Source organism: Rattus norvegicus, chromosome 16, assembly GCF_036323735.1.
Source record: "Rattus norvegicus strain BN/NHsdMcwi chromosome 16, GRCr8, whole genome shotgun sequence".
Classification (NCBI taxonomy): domain Eukaryota; kingdom Metazoa; phylum Chordata; class Mammalia; order Rodentia; family Muridae; genus Rattus; species Rattus norvegicus.
Window position 1 is genome coordinate 1,464,610 of NC_086034.1, and position 17,020 is coordinate 1,481,629.

Consider the following 17,020-nt stretch of genomic DNA (forward strand, 5'->3'; position numbering starts at 1 on the left):
TTCTTCCGCTTTATGACTCAGAGATCCCGGCCCTGTTAGCCAGTGGAAAATGGATCTGCCGAACTAGAAACATGCATCATACACTGTGGAAATCCAGTCCCAAGCACAAGTTAACCTGGCAGGGATTGTGTGTTAAGGATATACAAAGGGTGCTCTCCAGATTCACATGGGGGCCAGGTAGTGACGAGGCACAGGACCTGGACCCGATGCAGAGTGATAGAGTTCCCTGAGTGAGGTCTCCTAGGTCCTGGGAAAGGACCTGTGGTTTCTTGGGTGGCCTCTCAGGGAGACTAGTCAGGAGGATGGGAACAACCGGGGGGCGGGGGGTGCTCCAGCAGCCAGCTACCTTGGGATATCTCATCAGAAGGGCAGTCTTCGCTCCAGCCCCGCAGGATCCCTGATCCTTGGTGTCTGGAGAGGGAAACTGCAGGGACAGTGTCTAGCATTCATTGTCATGTCCAGGAGCATAGAGCTCGGCTTGCTGGCTGGAGGTCTCCCATCACTTCTCCTGCGATAGCTTGAGATAATGACATGCTAGAAAAGCAAGTTATCTCTAGCCTCTGCGTCCAGTCCAGAACCCCAGAGAGGCCTCAGCTGAGCTGCAGCCTCATGTTTCCCCAACAGTGGTAGGGTAGGTGACTCTCAGGAGTAATAAAGCAACTGTGCGCTAAACACCACTGTTGTGGATGACACTGGCAGCCATATTGTTCACAGACCCCAAGAGCCATTAACAGGTGGGTGCGGTGATACAATAGAACATATGTTGCCATAGATGAAGGAATGATACGCTGTATCATGGATGAACTTTGAGAATTTGTCCGGTAAAAGCCTGATACAAAAGGACTCTTGGCTCCATTCACAGAAGCTGCCCTCAATAGGCAGGTCCAGGAAATGCACGATTGCTAGAGTGTTAGCATGGGAGGAGGTGGAAGGGAAGTGACTCCTGTATAGGTCCAAAGTTCTTTCTGGGGTATTGAAAATGTCCTGGACGTCATTAATGGTGATTACTCTTCAGACACACGAGAAGCCACAGAATTTGTCTAAGTTAAAATGGTAATTTTTGCTGGGTGTATACCTTTAAATTGGTCTACATGCCGCATCATTCCCCTAAGTGAATTTTATGTAAGAACTTTGTCTACTGAAATCATATCAATCTATCTCATAATTCAACATGTATAATATATAATTATTGATATATATGAAATATCACATGTGATATATATATAAAAGAAGTTCATCTCTGGATTCACAACCAGGGAACAGGATTCTTGAGGTACGGACAATTCCTCACCACCAGGATGGCAGGGTGGGGAATCACATGAAGGCAGAGATTCTGATGGGGGTGAGTTGGATCTTGTGTTCCTGACAGTCTCCTGAGTGGCAATGGCTGTCTTGTGGTCTGAGCGGCAAGGCTGCATAACGGGCCTACTGTGCACGGTTACCCCTCTAGGCCTCTGGTGTCTCACATCCTGTGAATCAGTTTCCAGGGTTTGTCTCTAAGAAAGTTGGAAGACCCGTTGCACAGGCTACCCAGGCCTGAGAGTTAGAACAGCAGTGTGGGGTTCAGGGCATAAGAAGGAGCTGGAGCTGTGGTAATGGAGGTCACGGCTAGCAAACGGGGTCCCAGATAGTAGCTTTTATTTCACACCATGGTGGGGCAGGAAGGCAGGAAAACCTAGCTTGGTTCTCAGAGTGATGACTTCAGCTGATAGGCTCCACCATGCCTGGTAGTCAGAAGCCGTCTGCAAGAAAAGGGGTGCCCTAAGTGAGCAGCAGAGGAGGCTGAAGGATGCCCTTGCCCTTGCTGTGCCTATCGACTGTGACTGCCTCTTTCCAGCTTTCTGGTCCCTTGGGACAGCAGTGGAAAACAAAAGAAACAGGACCCTTCCAGGGATCCCAGGGGTTGGGGAGAATAGGTGGAAGGGCACAGGAGTGGGAATACTTGGAATGAGGTGCTCTGCCCTGGACTGCATAACATACCCCGTGCCTCCTGCAGCCAGGGACCCTAGATGTCAGGTCCAGCAGACATCTGAGCCACTCACCATCTCCAAGCAGGTCAGGTTTGGGGCTGAAGGGTCCTGGGGGTAGGTTTGAAGCCAGTTCCTCCAGCAGGCCCAGCAGACCTGTCACTTCTGCCTCCAGGTGCTCCACGGTCTTCTCCACCGTCTGGAGTGGGAGGGTGGGGCAAAGTCAAGCACAGAAGTTGGCCAACTTTACCTTAGCTCGTGGAGAAGGAACTGGGTGCTGTCCAGTCCTGGCTGTCACCCAATCTCTGCTCAGTTTCCCTAGGTAAGAACATCACAGGCCGCATTCTCCCTTTGTCCTTTTAAGGATCCTCCTGTCTGACACTCAAATGTGCCAGCATGGCTTTGCACAGGGACACTAAGCACCTTTTTGTTTGGGAGGAGCCTATAAGAGTGCACATTCCTTTTGCTGCACCGCCCCCTTGTGGCCCATTCATCGAATGACAGGTTTGGGATTTTAAAGTTTGTTCTAGGGGTTTGCTTTAAAGAAACCGATGTGTGTTGCTACAGCTCCTGGCAACCTAATAAAGCCAATAGGCCTCATGTCAGAACAGTGCGTTCATGCTTAAAATAGAAAAATAAGGGGGCTGGGGATTTAGCTCAGTGGTAGAGCGCTTACCTAGGAAGCGCAAGGCCCTGGGTTCGGTCCCCAGCTCCGGGAAAAAAAAAAAAAGAAAAATAAGAAAACCAGCTACATTATTATTAATTGTCTTGAGGGTAAGTGGCAGAAAGGGCAAAAGTCAATCTTAGGAGCTGCCCGTGTGTGTGTGTGTGTGTGTGTGTGTGTGTGTGTGTGTGTGTGTGTGTCCAGGGTGGGGGCGGGGCATGCACACTCACACCACTGGGAGTGTGTGTGGAGAGGTCAGAGAACCTCTGCAGGAGTCACTTCTCTCTTCCCACTTTGAAAGCCCTGGGGGCTTGGCAGTGGTGGTCTACACCTTAATCCCAGCCCTGGGAGGCCGAGGGAAGAGGATCCTTGAGGTTCAGGACAGCTAGGTACACAGAGAAACCCCGTCTAAGGGGAACAAAGAAAGAAAGGAGAGAAGGGGGCTGGGGGGGGGGGGAGTAAGTCCCTGGGATCAAACTCATTAAGCTTGAACGTAGATACCCAGTAGGTAAGCCATCTCACTGGACTCGTCTTGCTTGTGAGCCAGGCTCTCTTACTGTTGCATGGTTAGGCCAGGCTGACTGCTGTGACCTCAGGGATCCTCCTGTCTCTTCCTCTTCAGTGCCAGGACGCCACAGTGCCTGTTTTGTGAGCTCTGGGGATGGAACCTGGCTCCTTATGCTTACAGGATAAGCATTTTAGAGACTGAGCTATTTCCTTGGCTCCCCAAATTAAAATGTTGATACACCAGTATATATAATTAAATGGTAGTTAAACTTGCTAAATAACATAATCTAACACCGGGCCCAGGGACTGCTGCCATCTTGACCAGATGTAAATGACATGCTGAAGTTCTCTCTCTCTCTCTCTCTCTCTCTCTCTCTCTCTCTCTCTCTGCGTGCGTGTGTGTGTGTGTGTGTGTGTGTGTGTGTGTAGGGGTTGTCCATGCCTGTGGTCCTAGCACTCAAGAGGCAGGAGAGAGACCCTGTGCAAAAAGCAAACAAGCCAATAAAACCCAACAGCAACAAAGAGTGTGGTGGCCCATGCTTTTAATCCCAGCACCGAGAAGTTAGAGGCAGGTGGATTTCTCTGAGTTCAAGGGCAGCCTGATCTACAGAGTGAGTTCCAGAACATCCCTGTCTCAAAAAGCAAAAACAAAAACAAAGCAAAGATGTTTTCAGCAATGGACCCTAAGTTATGATTCCCCACAAAACTTGATGGTTGAATCTCCCCCCCTTCCCTGGTGTCTTGGTCAGGGTTTCTATTGCTGCAACACCGAAACCAAAAGAGCAAGTTGGGGAGGAAAGGGTTTATTCTTTTACACTTCCACACTGCTGTTCATCACCAAAAAGAAGTCAGGGCAGGAACTCAACCACAGCAGGAACCTGGAGGCAGGAGCTGATGCAGAGGCCATGGAGGGGTGCTGCTTACTGGCTTGCTCCTCATGGTTTGCTTAGCCTGCTTTCTTATAGAACCCAGGACCATCAGCCCAAGAATGGGACCACCCACAGTGGGCTGGGCCCTCCCCCATTACTCGATACTTAAGAAAGAAATGCCTTACAGCTGGATCTTATGGAGGCATTTTCTCCACTGAGGCTCCTTCCTCTCTGATGACTCCAGCTCACATCAAATCGATGCACAAAACCAACCAGTACTTCCCACTAGGGGAAAAATCGCAGGCTGTGTGCAAGCAATACCTCCTAGGACTAGGAGGAAGGGTGTATAAGACATTACCCAACTGAACATCCCAGTTAGAGCATGGAGTTGTTAACCTGGCCTCTGAGGAATGGGACCAGCCTGGGTTTTCGAACATTTGTACTCCACAAAGCTTCCAGCCTGGCAGATGGCCGTGAAGCTTCACGATCCCTTCCTCCCATACCCTCCTTACCTCTTCCACAATGTTCAACCGGCCTTGGACAGCCATGTGTCTGTCACAGCCTGGGCTCCAAGCTAGATCTTCTCCAGGGCCACTGGGGGACTCAGCAGCTGTAAGGAAGACAAGTGTTGTCACCGTGGAGGCAGTGGTTCCCTTGAGGTACTAGAGGGCTCTGCAAAATACCAGGCTTAGGGGAGCGGGATTCTGAAATGAGACATGAGGTCATGCAGGGGATGAAGACATGAGGCACCACCCTAATACTCCCCTGTCTCCAGACCTAGGAGGGCACTCTCAAGGAGGTAGTGTCTAGGCTGTGTAGCACCAAGACAGGAAAGGTTTTGACTGCTTGCAAAGACATGGAGAGAAGCATGACTTCCTTGGACAAACTGTCCAGGGAGTTGGAACGCCTGCAGAGTAATGGGTCTCAACTAGAAAGGGGTCTCAGGATCAAAGCCAAGGACAGCACTTGGACCCAGGGACCTGGAGAATGTGGAGGAATGCGACTTTGGAGGGAGACAGTGTCGGCAGTAATCTAAGCTAGAAATGACCAGCCAGAGAGTATCGGGTAGAACCCAGGGAGGAAACTGAGCAGCACTGGGAACCAGCTAGTCTGAGCTGCCGCTCCCCACGCCCAGAGCCACACTGCTAGTGAGATCATAGTTAAACCGACTATGCTGACTGTCCTTGGTGGTCTGCTTGACTAAATCTGGAATTATCTAAGACCCAAGATGCTGGGCACACCTTCGAGGGTTTTATCTTAATTATTTGGATTAATTACTTATTAGTACAGATTTTTAAGGTGGGGAAATCTGTCTTTAATACAAGCTCTACCTTCCGTTGGCAGACATGGAAGGCCAGGCAGTGATGGAGCATGCCTTAAATCCCAGTGCTTAGGAGGCAGAGGCAGTCAGTTGGACCTCTGAGTTTGAGGTCAGCCTGGTCTACAGAGAGCATTCCAGGACAGCCAGGGCTACACAGCAAAAAACAAAACAAAACAAAACAAAACAAAACAAAACAAGATAAGGACAAAGGAAGGAGTTTGCTCTCTTCGCTTTCTTGCTCTTACTGGCAAACCCTTTCCGTCACCAACATAAGAGCCTACTTCTTTGGGATTCCAGAAAAACTGAAGACCAGCTGGATATTCCAGATTCATGGACGAAGCATCTACTGGGTTTTGGACCTTTTGTTGGAAGGCATCCATTGTCAGATTAGCTGGACCACAGCCTGTGAGCCTCCTCAGGAATCCACCTTCTATAGATCAATCAATTCATTCTTAGTCATGTGTCCCTATCACCTTCTGGAGAACCCTAACTAGTACACCTCCTCGACTCTTGACTCATGATTCTCCTCATTCACTGAGGTTAGACCTGGCACCACCAACTCTGACACAGAAGTGCCAGCGTCCTGGTTCTGAACTTGGGCTGCAGTGGGTCTATCTGAGGCATTAGATGTGCCCGAGACCTTAGGAAATGCCTGTCTCCTGGAAGCAGGTGCTGTACTGGGAGTGAGAAGACGAGGAGATTATTCAGACTGTAGAGAGGGCGAGGAGCCTAAAGTGGCAGGAAGGGTTAACACTGGAAAAGAGAGACAGGAATGTCCCTGCTCAATGTTAGCTCGGTCCCCTATGGGATGTGCATAGTGTGCAGGAAGGGAAGGAAAGGTCAGAAGCTGGAACCTCAGATATTTCTTCAGGAAGCTTGGAAGGAAGGGAGGGAGGGAGGGAGGGAGGGAGGGAGGGAGGGAGGGAGGGAAGGAGGGAGGGAAGGAGGGAGGGAGGGAGGAAGGAAGGGAGGAAAGAAGAGGAAGGGAGGGAGGGAAGGAGGGAGGGAAGGAGGGAGGGAGGGAGGGAGGGAGGGAAGGAAGGAAGGGAGGGAGGGAAGGAAGGAAGGGAGGGAGGGAGGGTGGGAGGGAGGAAGGGAGGGAGGGGGGTGGGAGGGAGGAAGGAAGGAAGGAAAGAAGAGGGAGGGAGGAAGGGAGGGAGGGAAGGAGGGAGGGAGGGAGGGAGGGAAGGACGGAGGGAGGGAGGAAAGGAGGGAGGGAGGGAGGAAGGGAGGGAAGGAGGGAGGGAGGGAGGAAGGGAGGGAAGGAGGGAGAGAGGGAGGGAGGGAAGGAGGGAGGGAAGGAGGGAGGGAGGGAAGGAAGGGAGGAAAGAAGAGGGAGGAAGGGAGGAAAGAAGAGGGAGGGAAGAAGGGAGGGAGGGAAGGAGGGAGGGAGGGAAAAAAAGGAAGGGAGGGAGGGAAGGAGGGAGGGAGGGAAAAAAAGGAAGGGAGGGAGGGAGGGAAGGAGGGAGGGAAGGAAGGAAGGGAGGGAGGGAGGGTGGGAGGGAGGGAAGGAGGGAGGGAGGAAGGAAGAGGGAGGAAGGGAGGGAGGGAAGGAGGGAGGGAAGGAGGGAGGGAGGGAAAAAAAGGAAGGGAGGGAGGGAGGGAGGGAGGAAGGAAGGAAGGGAGGGAGGGAGGGTGGGAGGGAGGAAGGAAGGAAGGAAAGAAGAGGAAGGGAGGAAGGGAGGGAGGGAAGGAGGGAGGGAGGGAGGGAGGGAGGGAGGGAGGGAGGGAGATCAGTTCGCCATGGCCAGAGAATTGTGTACTATTGTCCTGGGTGTTTTCCTGGACTTTGGAAAACACAGCCATGCTCATAGGGACAGAAAGGGAACAGACGTGAAGGAATGTACTTCCATGCAGGGTCTGAGAAGGTCAGAACAGAGCATCAACTTTTCTGGAACTGGAGTTACAGACAGGATGGTTGTGAGTTTCCTTGTGGGAGCTGAGACCTGAACCCAGGACTTCTTCATGAGCAGCAAGTGCTCTTTACTGCTGAGCCATCTCTCCCACCCAGACACTTATTTTAAACTCTATAGTGTCTGCATTTGTGCATGTGAGTGCAAGTGCCCACAGAGCCCAGAAGAGGGCCCCAGACCCTCTGTAGCTGCAGTTACAGGCAGTTGTGAGCCACCCAATGTAGGGGCTAGGAACTGAAGCGGGGTCCTTCATAAGAGTGGTACACACTGTTCACTACTGCCATGTCCTCTGCCTGGTGGAACTGTTAGCTAAAAGCAGAAGCCGTGATTGGGCTAAGTGAGAAGATTCACAATGCCAAGGACGATGAAGAAAAGACCTTCAGCTCAGGCCTTCCTGCTGGAAGGCTGTGCTCGGTGATCCGAGATGCCTGTGAGAGACAGAGATCCAGACTAGCCTCGGTGAGGGGACTCCACATTTGTTTCAGCTTAAGCTGGGCGCTCAGCCAGGAGAGTTGTGGGAGGCAAGAAGAGCTCTTCTTAGTCCAGGGTGGGCTGTTTGGGGAAGACGAAGGCGTCCTGGTGGGAGTCTGCAAACACACACTCCCTGTATACCCAGCCTAGAGGCCTTCAGCCAGGTTACTCTAGGACAGTGGTTCTCAACCTGTGGGTTCTTTGGGGGTCACACCAGATACCATGCATATCAGCAATTTACATCAATTTGTAACAGTAGCAAAATTACAGTTACAAAGTAGCAAAGAAATAATTTCATGGCAGGGGTCACCACAACATGAGGAACTGTATGAAAAGACCGCTCCATTAGGAAGGTTGGGAAGCACTGATCTAAGAGGATCACCTGCCCCTGCTGAGTCCCCTTACCCAGGAGAAGCCAGCAGCTGTGGGTGTCTTGAGCAACACGCCTTTGCTCTTCTTCCACTGTTCTCCAGAGTCTGTGAGGAGATCTAACTTGGCTCCAGAAGCCCTCCAGGAAAGAGGCTGGGGTGAGCTCACTCCCCTCGATCAACACTAATCCCTCACATCTGGATGGAGCTGTGCTCTGAGCTCATCCAGGCCTCCTGAGGACTCATCTGACAGAAAGCTTGGAGCACAACCCTAACAACTGTCCTCCAGGCCCAGCTCCCCCATTGCAGAGAATCCCAGCATCGCTCTGTCTAGAAGACCCTCCTCAGCCTCTGCCCTCAACTGCTAACTTTCTGGCCTCTGTAGCCCACACTATCAAACCGGGTGGGGCTAGCCTGAGGGTCTGCATCCCAGAAGGATAGCACTTAGGAGTACAAATGTCTTTCAGAACTGGCTTGCTTGAGGCCTCAGAAGACAAAACTGGGATAGTAACAGACAAGTCTCTCTCTCTCTCTCTCTCTCTCTCTCTCTCTCTCTCTCTCTCTCTCTCTCTTTTCTTTTTTTTTTGGAGCTGGGGACCGAACCCAGGGCCTTGCGCTTGCTAGGCAAGTGCTCTACCACTGAGCTAAATCCCCAACCCCAACAAGTCTCTTTTGATGCAAACAAACAAACCCTCAGAGAAGTAAAAAACTGAGCTGTCTCCGTCTCACTGTCTTTCTGTCTGGCCTCTGTCTCTCTGTCTCTCTGTCTCTGTCTCTGTCTCTGTCTCTGTCTCTCTCTCTCTCTCTCTCACACACACACACACACACTCACACACACGCACACATACACACACCCCACTCTGGCTCTAGGGAAACTCATCAATCAAGTATGGGTGGAAGGTCGAAAGATTGCTGTGTTAACTCACAGGACCTTGAGCCTAGGCTGTAGGCACTCCTCCCTCTGGTCTTCCTATTCTGCCAGTTGGAAATGGGTTTCCTAGGGCATGGGAGCTCCTGCTTGAAACCTTGTTTGTACCCTGGATGGTGGCCCTGGGTGAAACAGCATCCTGTGATGGGGTGGTCCAGTGACAAGGAGAGGTGCTGGACTGGCTGACCTAACTAAAGAGGTTTGGCCACCAATCTGTCCTCTAGGTGGCCTGCCCACTCACAGACCTTCCAAGACAACCCAATGTACTTGGGACTCACACAGTGAGAAAGTATCCCAAGTAATCATCAAAGCCATACTCTATTTTACCAGCAACCCCAGCCACTTGGGGTTAATGATATTTGACCACATTCAATGTAATAGAATAACAAACTTTACCACATCTAGTTCTTGTATGAATATTTGTGATGTGTTCAAAACCATCAGAGGATTTTGAGTCTTCTTAAAGAGAAGCAGAATCACATTTTTAAAGGATTGTGTGAGTAACTATGCTGCTCTGACTGAAACTGGCCAAGGGCCCGGGAGGCCTTTAAGAGAGAGCTACATTCCAAGAAACTTTGGTTGTGTTTGTTTTTGCTGGGAGGAGGCATGGTCTATCTCCTGCTCTTGTTCAGAATCTTAATGGGCCACTGAGAAACGTATCAAGTGTCCTTCCTGTGATTCCCCTTTTGGTTGAGTTAGTGTTTCCTTAGGATACAAGTTAAGCTGCTATGAGGAAGAGCCTCTATCGATCACCACACCCTGTCTATTTCCCTCTCATGTCTCCATTGAAAGCTAGACTGACCGATGGTCAGGCTGTAGGCAGCTCTGAGACTAGAGTCCAGGTTCTGTCTTGCTACTCCATATTTTTTTAAACCACTAGTTATAATAAACTAATCCTTCCCAAACCCTAGGATGTTGAGGCCTCAAACCCACCGAGGTAAACCTCACCAGCATACACTTGAAGTCAGAGGCATCTATGAGACGTTCTTTGCCTCTCACTCAACTTCCTCATGCTGACTGAGAGATTCGTCTGCCCTGCCCTGTCTCCTTTGCAGGGCTGCCATGATCCTGCTCCCAGAGTTGTCTATGAACTGCAGGGTGGATGCCACAAAGCAGCTAGGGTGGTTAGTCTCTGTCAACTAGTCACCTGAAGAGAAGGAACTTCTGAGGAACTGAGTCTTTCAGAACAGCCTGTGGGCAAGGTCCACTGACATTTTCTTGACTAAGAACTCAATATGAGAGGGCTTGGCCCTCTATGGGCAGTGCCACCCCTGGGCAGGTGGTCCTGGGTTGTATAAGAAAGCATCCTAGGGGCTGGAGAGATGGCTCAGCGGTTAAGAGCACTGACTGCTCTTCCAGAGGTCCTGAGTTCAATCCCAGCAACCACATGGTGGCTCACAACCACCTGTAATGGGATCTGATGCCCTCTTCTGATGTGTCTGAAGACAACTATAGTGTACTCACATACATAAAACAAATAAATAAAATCTTAAAAAAAAGAAAGGGAGGGAGGGGAGAGAGAGAGAGAGAGAGAGAGAGAGAGAGAGAGAGAGAGAGAGAGAATTCTAAGTAAGCCATGGAGAACAAGCCAGTAAACAGTAGTTCTTCACAGCCTCTGCCTCAGTTACTGCCCCCAGGTACCTGCCTTGAACTCCTATCCTGGCTTCCCTTAAAGAACTGGAAGGAGGAGGAGGAGGAGAAGGAGGAGGAGGAAGAGGAGGAGGAGAAGGAAGAGGAGGAGGAGGAGAGGAAGAAGAAGAAGAAGAAGAAGAAGAAGAAGAAGAAGAAGAAGAAGAAGAAGAAGAAGAAGAAGAAGAAGAAGAAGAAGAAGAAGAAGAAGAAGAAGAAGAAAGGTTTTCCCTCCCAAATTGCAGTGACAGACACAAAGTATTGGGCATTGAGCAGATAAAGGCTCAGAATGATGGAGCCAGTAGGTCAGGGAACCCCTTGCTCTGCCTCTCCCGTGGAATCTATAGTTCAGTGAGATCATTTGGATCAGGTCTCAGGATAGAAGGACATCTCTCTAGGATCAAATCTATGCAGGAAGTCAGAAGGTGCCACATTACAGAGGGACTTCTTCAGCAAGGATGCTGGGGCAGCCCTGACCTGACTGGATTATCTGCTACAAGCCAATTCCGTTTCTTGGGTCCTGGCTTTTGTTACGTCTGCCTTCTAAGTTCTATTGCTTTGAGGTCCATTATCTCGATGAGTTTCTTGCTGAATGTGGCTATGTGCCAGTCATTGAATTCTAGTTCTTTTTCTGTTTTACTTTCTTCCCCTTTCCTCCCTCCAAACCTTCTCACAAATTTCTCTTTGATCTCCTTTAAATGCGTGGCCTTTTTCCATTAATTTTATTACATGCATATATGCATATCCTTATACACTCCTAAATGTAGCCTGCTCAGTCTGTACAGCGTTATTTCTATGTATGTTGTCAGGGCTGACCATGTAAATAAATGAAGTCACGCCTTTCCTTCCTTTCCTTTCCTTTCCTTCTCAATCCTCTGATGCCTCAGCCTTCCAAGTGTGGCATTATATATTCCTCTACCTTAAAAGAGGTTTTCTTGAGGGGTTGGGGATTTAGCTCAGTGGTAGATCGCTTGCCTAGGAAGCGCAAGGCCCTGGGTTCGGTCCCCAGCTCCGGAAAAAAAGAACCAAAAAAAAAAAAAAAAAAAGAGGTTTTCTTTTTACACTAAGTATGAGTCATTCCTGTAACCCCATCACCAGAGGCAGGGGAATAGCAAGTGCAAGGCCAGCCTGGGATACACAGCAAGAATTTGTCTCAGCCAGGAGATGGTGGCACACACCTTTATTCCCAGCACGCAGGAGGCAGAGGCAGGCGGATCTCTGAGAGTTCAAGACCAGCCTGGTCTATATAACGAGTTCCAGGATGGCCAGGGCTACACAGAGCAATCCTGTGTTGGGTAGATAAATAAGAAATCAAAAAACAGGTTGTTTCAAAAACATAACAAAAACCCAAATTATTATTATTGTTGTTTTATGAAATCAAAAGTTTAAGTGATACACGTAAGATTACATAGCCAGAAGGTGGTGGTGACAGGATTGGAAGGTGACAGGATTGTGGCTGTGTAATTAAGTTCTTGTATCTTGGGGTCCCCACTGTTTCCCCTTGTAAGAAATAAATCATTATATTTCATTTTCAGGCCATTTAGAATTCAAACACAATTTAGATGGAACACACACACACACACACACACACACACACACACACACACGCCAGCACTTGAGAGGCAGAGGCATGTAGATCTCTGAGAGTTTAAAGTCGGCCTAGTCTATGTAGTGCGTTTCAGACCAACCAGGGCTACAATAGTGAGACTCTCTCTGCCTCTCTCCTCTCTCTTTCTTTTCCCTCTCTTTGTATCTCCTTGTCTTTCTCTCCTTGCCTTTCACTCTCTTTCTCCCTTACTTTATGTCTGTCTGTCTCCCTCATTCTTACACACACACACACACACACACACACACACCCCACACACATGACCCTGTTTTTCCTAGCTAGCAGCTAGTGCCTGCCTCCTGGGTGATTTTCAGTTTATTTTAGAGTTGAAAAGTTTCAGAGAATAGGTTATGTGACTGAGCCCGTGCAAAGGAGGGCATCTTGAACTCCAGGTTTATCTATGAACATCAGAGAAGGCTAGGCTTTGCATTCTGAAAGAATGGGATGGGGAATTTGGAGGCAGTAATATTAGATACCAGGAAGACTGTACATCCCTAAAGAACTTAGCTGATGAGGGATTCATGGGCAGGAAAATGTGGTTAGGAACATACAAAAACACTATTTTGTGCCAAATTGACGTGTCGACCATTTTTGTCTTTTCTGTAGCCTGACACCTGACTTTGCAAGATCAAAATAATCTACCTTGATATTGGTTCTCTGCATCCCTAGTTCTCTTACCATGAGGTGAGGGGCACTTTTTCTTATACCATCTGTAAAATGGGGGTAAACACAGAGGGCAACAAGATACCTTTCTGTTTCTGTCTCTGTCTTCTATGTTGGTTCGGTCCTCGTGGTTTGGTCACAACCATGGTGTGTGTGTGTGTGTGTGTGTGTGTGTGTGTGTGTGTGTGTGTGTGTGTGTGTGTGTGTAAGGGGGCTGTGTGCATAGTAAAAAAAAAATGCTATAATCCAGAGGTGTTGGTGAGGATGATTATACCTGCTTGCAAGAAGAGATACAGCTCTTGTGAGAGAGGTAGATCAAGGGTTAAGAGCTCTGGATCTTCTAGAGGACCTGGGTTCAATACCGAGCACCTCATGGTGGCTCACACCCATCTGTGACTCCAATTCTAAGGTGTCTTCTTCTGGCCACCAGGCATGTATATGGTACACAGACATACGTGCAAGCAAAACACCCATGTAGATCAAATAAAGTTAAGAAATGAAAGAGAGACACAGGGCTGAAGAGAAGGCTCACCTGTTAACTTTATTGGTCTTCTGAAGGACCCAGCAATATATCTCCAGTTCCAGGAGATGTTATGCCCTCTGGCCTCTAAGAACACCTGCTTTTTGTATGAGACAGCTAAACAATAAGAACTTAAAAAAATAAAGTGTTTGGAATTTCCTTTAAAATAATTCAGGGGTGACAGCAGAGGTGAAATTATAAATGAAACGAGACTACTTAAGAATTAATAATTATAGTATAATTACATTATAGTAATCTATAACTGTATAATCTATAATCCCTGGTGCACACGAACTCACACAGGCATACATGCATACATACATACATGCATGCATACATAATGCATACATACATGCATACATACATACATGCATTCATATATGCATGCATACATACATGCATACATACATGCATACATACATGCATACATACATACAATTTTCTAATTATAGAAAGTAAAAGAGCCAGACAGTAATGGTGCACACCTTTGGTCACAGCACTGGGAAGGCAGAGGCAGGTGGATCCTTGTGAGTTCTAGGCCAACCTGGTCTACAGAGCCAGTTCCAGGAAGCCAAAGCTACACAGAGAAACCCTGTCTCAAAAAACACAAGTGAGTGAGTGAGTGAGCGAAGAAAGGAAGAAGAAGACATGGAGAAATCTTCTGACAATCAAAACAGCAACTGAGCTGAGGTTGGCCTCTGAAAAGGTCTCTATAAGGGAGCTGCTAAGACCATTCATGGGTAACAACTTCCGCCCAGAGACCAGAATTTTATCCTCAGAACACACATAAAGGTGGAAAGAGAGATCCGACTCCACAGAGCTGCCCTCTGACTTCCTCACTTACACTGTGCAACCCCACGCACAATACTGAACAAATTACTGACTTAACAGTCTACAAGAGTCACAGGCAGGACCACTACATCCTTGAAGAAAAGAGTCTATCCTTAGCAGGAATCAGAGACATTCCGTTAAAATAAAAGATGACCTGGGGATGTGACTCAGTTGGTAGAATGCTTGCCTTGACATTCTGAGGCCCCAGGTTTACCCCTCAGCACAACCTAAACAGAAACGGTAGTATACCTCTCTAACACTTGGAAGGTAGAGGCAGGAGGAGCAGAAGTTCAAAGTCACTAGGGTAAGCTTAGCACCAGCTTGTGCTACAAGAGACCTTGTTCTTTACAAAAAATATATATTAAAAATAGCCAGGCATGGCCCTGACATTTGGGAGGCAGAGAGCTCAGTGAATTCCAAGACAGCCAGGCTACACTGAGAGACTCTGTTTCGAAAAACCAAATATATACCAAATATGTAAATACCATGTAGAAAGTAGTTTCTTCGAAAAGAAAAATCTAACTGGAATTAGATCAAGCTTCTATAAATAGCCTTCAATTTTATAGACAACACAGAGGGAGAATAGTTGAATGACACCCAGAAATTCAATATCTCTCTCTCTCTCTCTCTCTCTCTCTCTCTCTCTCTCTCACACACACACACACACACACACACACACACACACTTTGTACGTGTGCGTGAGTGCCCGTGTGCCTGTGTACATGTGCGTGTGCGTTTGCGTGTTGATTTTTCAAGACAGAGTTTATGTAGCCCTGTCTGTCCTGGAACTCTCTCTATACAACAGGCTGGCCTCAAACTCAGAGATCTGCCTGCTTCTTTTTCCCAAATGCTAGAATTAAAGGCAAGCACCACCGCCCACCCGCAAAACTTTTCTCAACAATTGATTTCAAGCGGGAGGGGGAAAAAAAGGAAGAGTGAAGAGAGATTGCACATTTAAAGAGACAGTAGACATGTCAGTCAAATTTAACCAGGCATGCAACCTTGCTTGGATCAAACAAATGGGTGCAGGGAGGGCATGACTACTTGACAGCGCCTTCTTCCAGAAGGCTCCAGCTGAGCTCCGGTCCCCACCTCTGTAGTCCAAGAAGAACTTAGAGGATCTAAAGGGGAAGGAAAGGGGAGGTCGGTGCCTTGTGCTAGACAGATTGCCAGTCACTCCTTAATAGATAGGGAAACTGAGGCTAGAGGCGTTGATGATCTGAGAGAGCTAGTGTTACGTGTTCACTGGTGGGCGCGACCTTTCTTACACTCCTTGAAGTCAGCCTGTGAGAAGAAAAGCGATTCACCCCACAGGGACTCCTTTAATGATCTGGGTTAGTCTCCCGTTTCTCTGTGGGCCCTGAAAAGCAACCAGAGCTTCAGTTTCGGTGCCGGGCATCTCTGCCTGTCTGAACAACAACCGAGGGTGCCAGAGGCCTGGGATTTGGTGCTGGATCTGCCTTAACACAGCCTGAGCTCACTCCTCCTCTAGACAGCTAGGATGAGCCAGAGTTCTTAGAACGTTCTGGGCACCTCAAGGATGGCCTCCTCAGCTCACTACAGATCCCTCAGGCCTCCAGGCAGGTGAGACTGTACCTTTTTTTTTTTCTATCCGTCTCCCCAGTGATGGTACTGGCCCTGCCTGGGCCATTGACCCTTTCAGACTCCCCTTCCAACAGGATGCTCTTCGGAACTTTCCCCTGGATGCTCTGGCCCGAGGGCGGCCACACCCTGCAGCTGGACCTCCGCCCATGCCGGCTAGTCTTCTCCAACTCTCTTGACATCCGGTTGCCACATTCCTTTCCCCAAATCTTTCTTTCCACGTTTGTTCCTGCCATTCCTATTTCTTTCCTTCTTGTTTGTGTTTTTCTCAAACTCCCGTCTCTTGCTCTCCTCACCCACATACATTTCCAAAGCCTCTTTCGTTCCCAGACTCTCCTCTCTTACTCATCTTTTTCCTTGATCTCCTCCCTTTTCTGTCCTTCGATCTCTGTTTCTTTCACCATCTCCGTTCCCTCCCTCTGCTTTTCCCGGTGTCTGTCTCCAGTTCCTCTCTCATTCCTACCTCGTCGTCCGGGGATGTCCCTGGGACCCTGGCTCCATTCGCCCGCCCCGGCACGGAGCAGGGCGAGCCCGGCCAGCGCGCAGAGCAGCGGCTGCATGGTAGGGAGCCACCGAGTGCAGCCGTTTGTCCGTAGTCGCCTCCTGGGGATCGCGCCCGCCCGGCCCGAGGAAATGCAGTCCGAGCCAAAATTCCTGGGCGGCTCCGGGTTCTGGCTCCAGAGAACCTGCCCGCCCCCTCTAGAAGCCCCACCATACCCTGAAAGAAGGCGCAGTCCGGGATCCCATCTCAAAGGCAACCTCTCCATCAGAGCATCCCGTCCAGCTTCCCACCCTACCCCTGCCCTTGGGGATCAGGCACCGAAGTGGAGATGGAGGCCCCAGGCTCTGCTTCTGAGCCCATTTCACAGTCAGTCAAATTGAGTCTCAGATTGAAGACCTTCCTCTGTGTCCCTCACAGGCTGGCACAAGTTCTGAGTCCCGGACTCCTAGGATCTTGGAAATGTTCTTTGAAGGCTAGTGAGAACGGATGGAGGGCTTAATGTCTGCCCTCTGCAGAAACCCGCCGATAAAACTCATTTAACTCCTTCCTAAAGAGCAAAGGTGGGAGATGCTACACGCTGTCCAAGCAGCTGCCTAGACTTGGGATATCGACCTGCTTGTGCATTTGGTGCTCCTGGCTTCGGAGGCACCTGGCTTTCC

At 49.2% G+C, this 17,020-nt stretch overlaps 1 protein-coding gene across 2 annotated transcripts; it reads right to left on the bottom strand.

Annotated features, from left to right (window-relative positions):
- Nucleotides 1–1,621: 1,621 nt before the first annotated feature.
- Plac9 (placenta associated 9) lies at nt 1,622–16,451 on the bottom strand. 2 transcript variants are annotated; one of them, XM_039094614.2, is made up of 4 exons: nt 15,854–16,451; nt 4,520–4,617; nt 2,043–2,166; nt 1,622–1,742 (listed from the first exon to the last, which is right to left on the bottom strand). In XM_039094614.2, the coding sequence occupies exons 1-4, from the start codon at nt 16,008–16,010 to the stop codon at nt 1,732–1,734; spliced, it is 390 nt and encodes a 129-aa protein (XP_038950542.1). In that variant the 5' UTR covers nt 16,011–16,451; the 3' UTR covers nt 1,622–1,731. The 2 variants fall into 2 exon arrangements, with proteins under 2 accessions (XP_038950542.1, NP_001101865.2); NM_001108395.2 differs by having other exon boundaries at nt 16,323–16,443.
- Nucleotides 16,452–17,020: the final 569 nt, after the last annotated feature.

What these genes read in the sequence shown, in the direction of transcription:
- Plac9 (XM_039094614.2), bottom strand. Translation starts at nt 16,010, where the DNA reads ATGGGCGGAGGTCCAGCTGCAGGGTGTGGCCGCCCTCGGGCCAGAGCA. An exon ending in ACGGATAGAAAAAAAAAAAG is followed by an intron (nt 4,618 to 15,853) that starts GTACAGTCTCAC and finishes TCTTCCTTACAG; the next exon opens with CTGCTGAGTCCCCCAGTGGC. An exon ending in GGTTGAACATTGTGGAAGAG is followed by an intron (nt 2,167 to 4,519) that starts GTAAGGAGGGTA and finishes CTCCCACTCCAG; the next exon opens with ACGGTGGAGAAGACCGTGGA.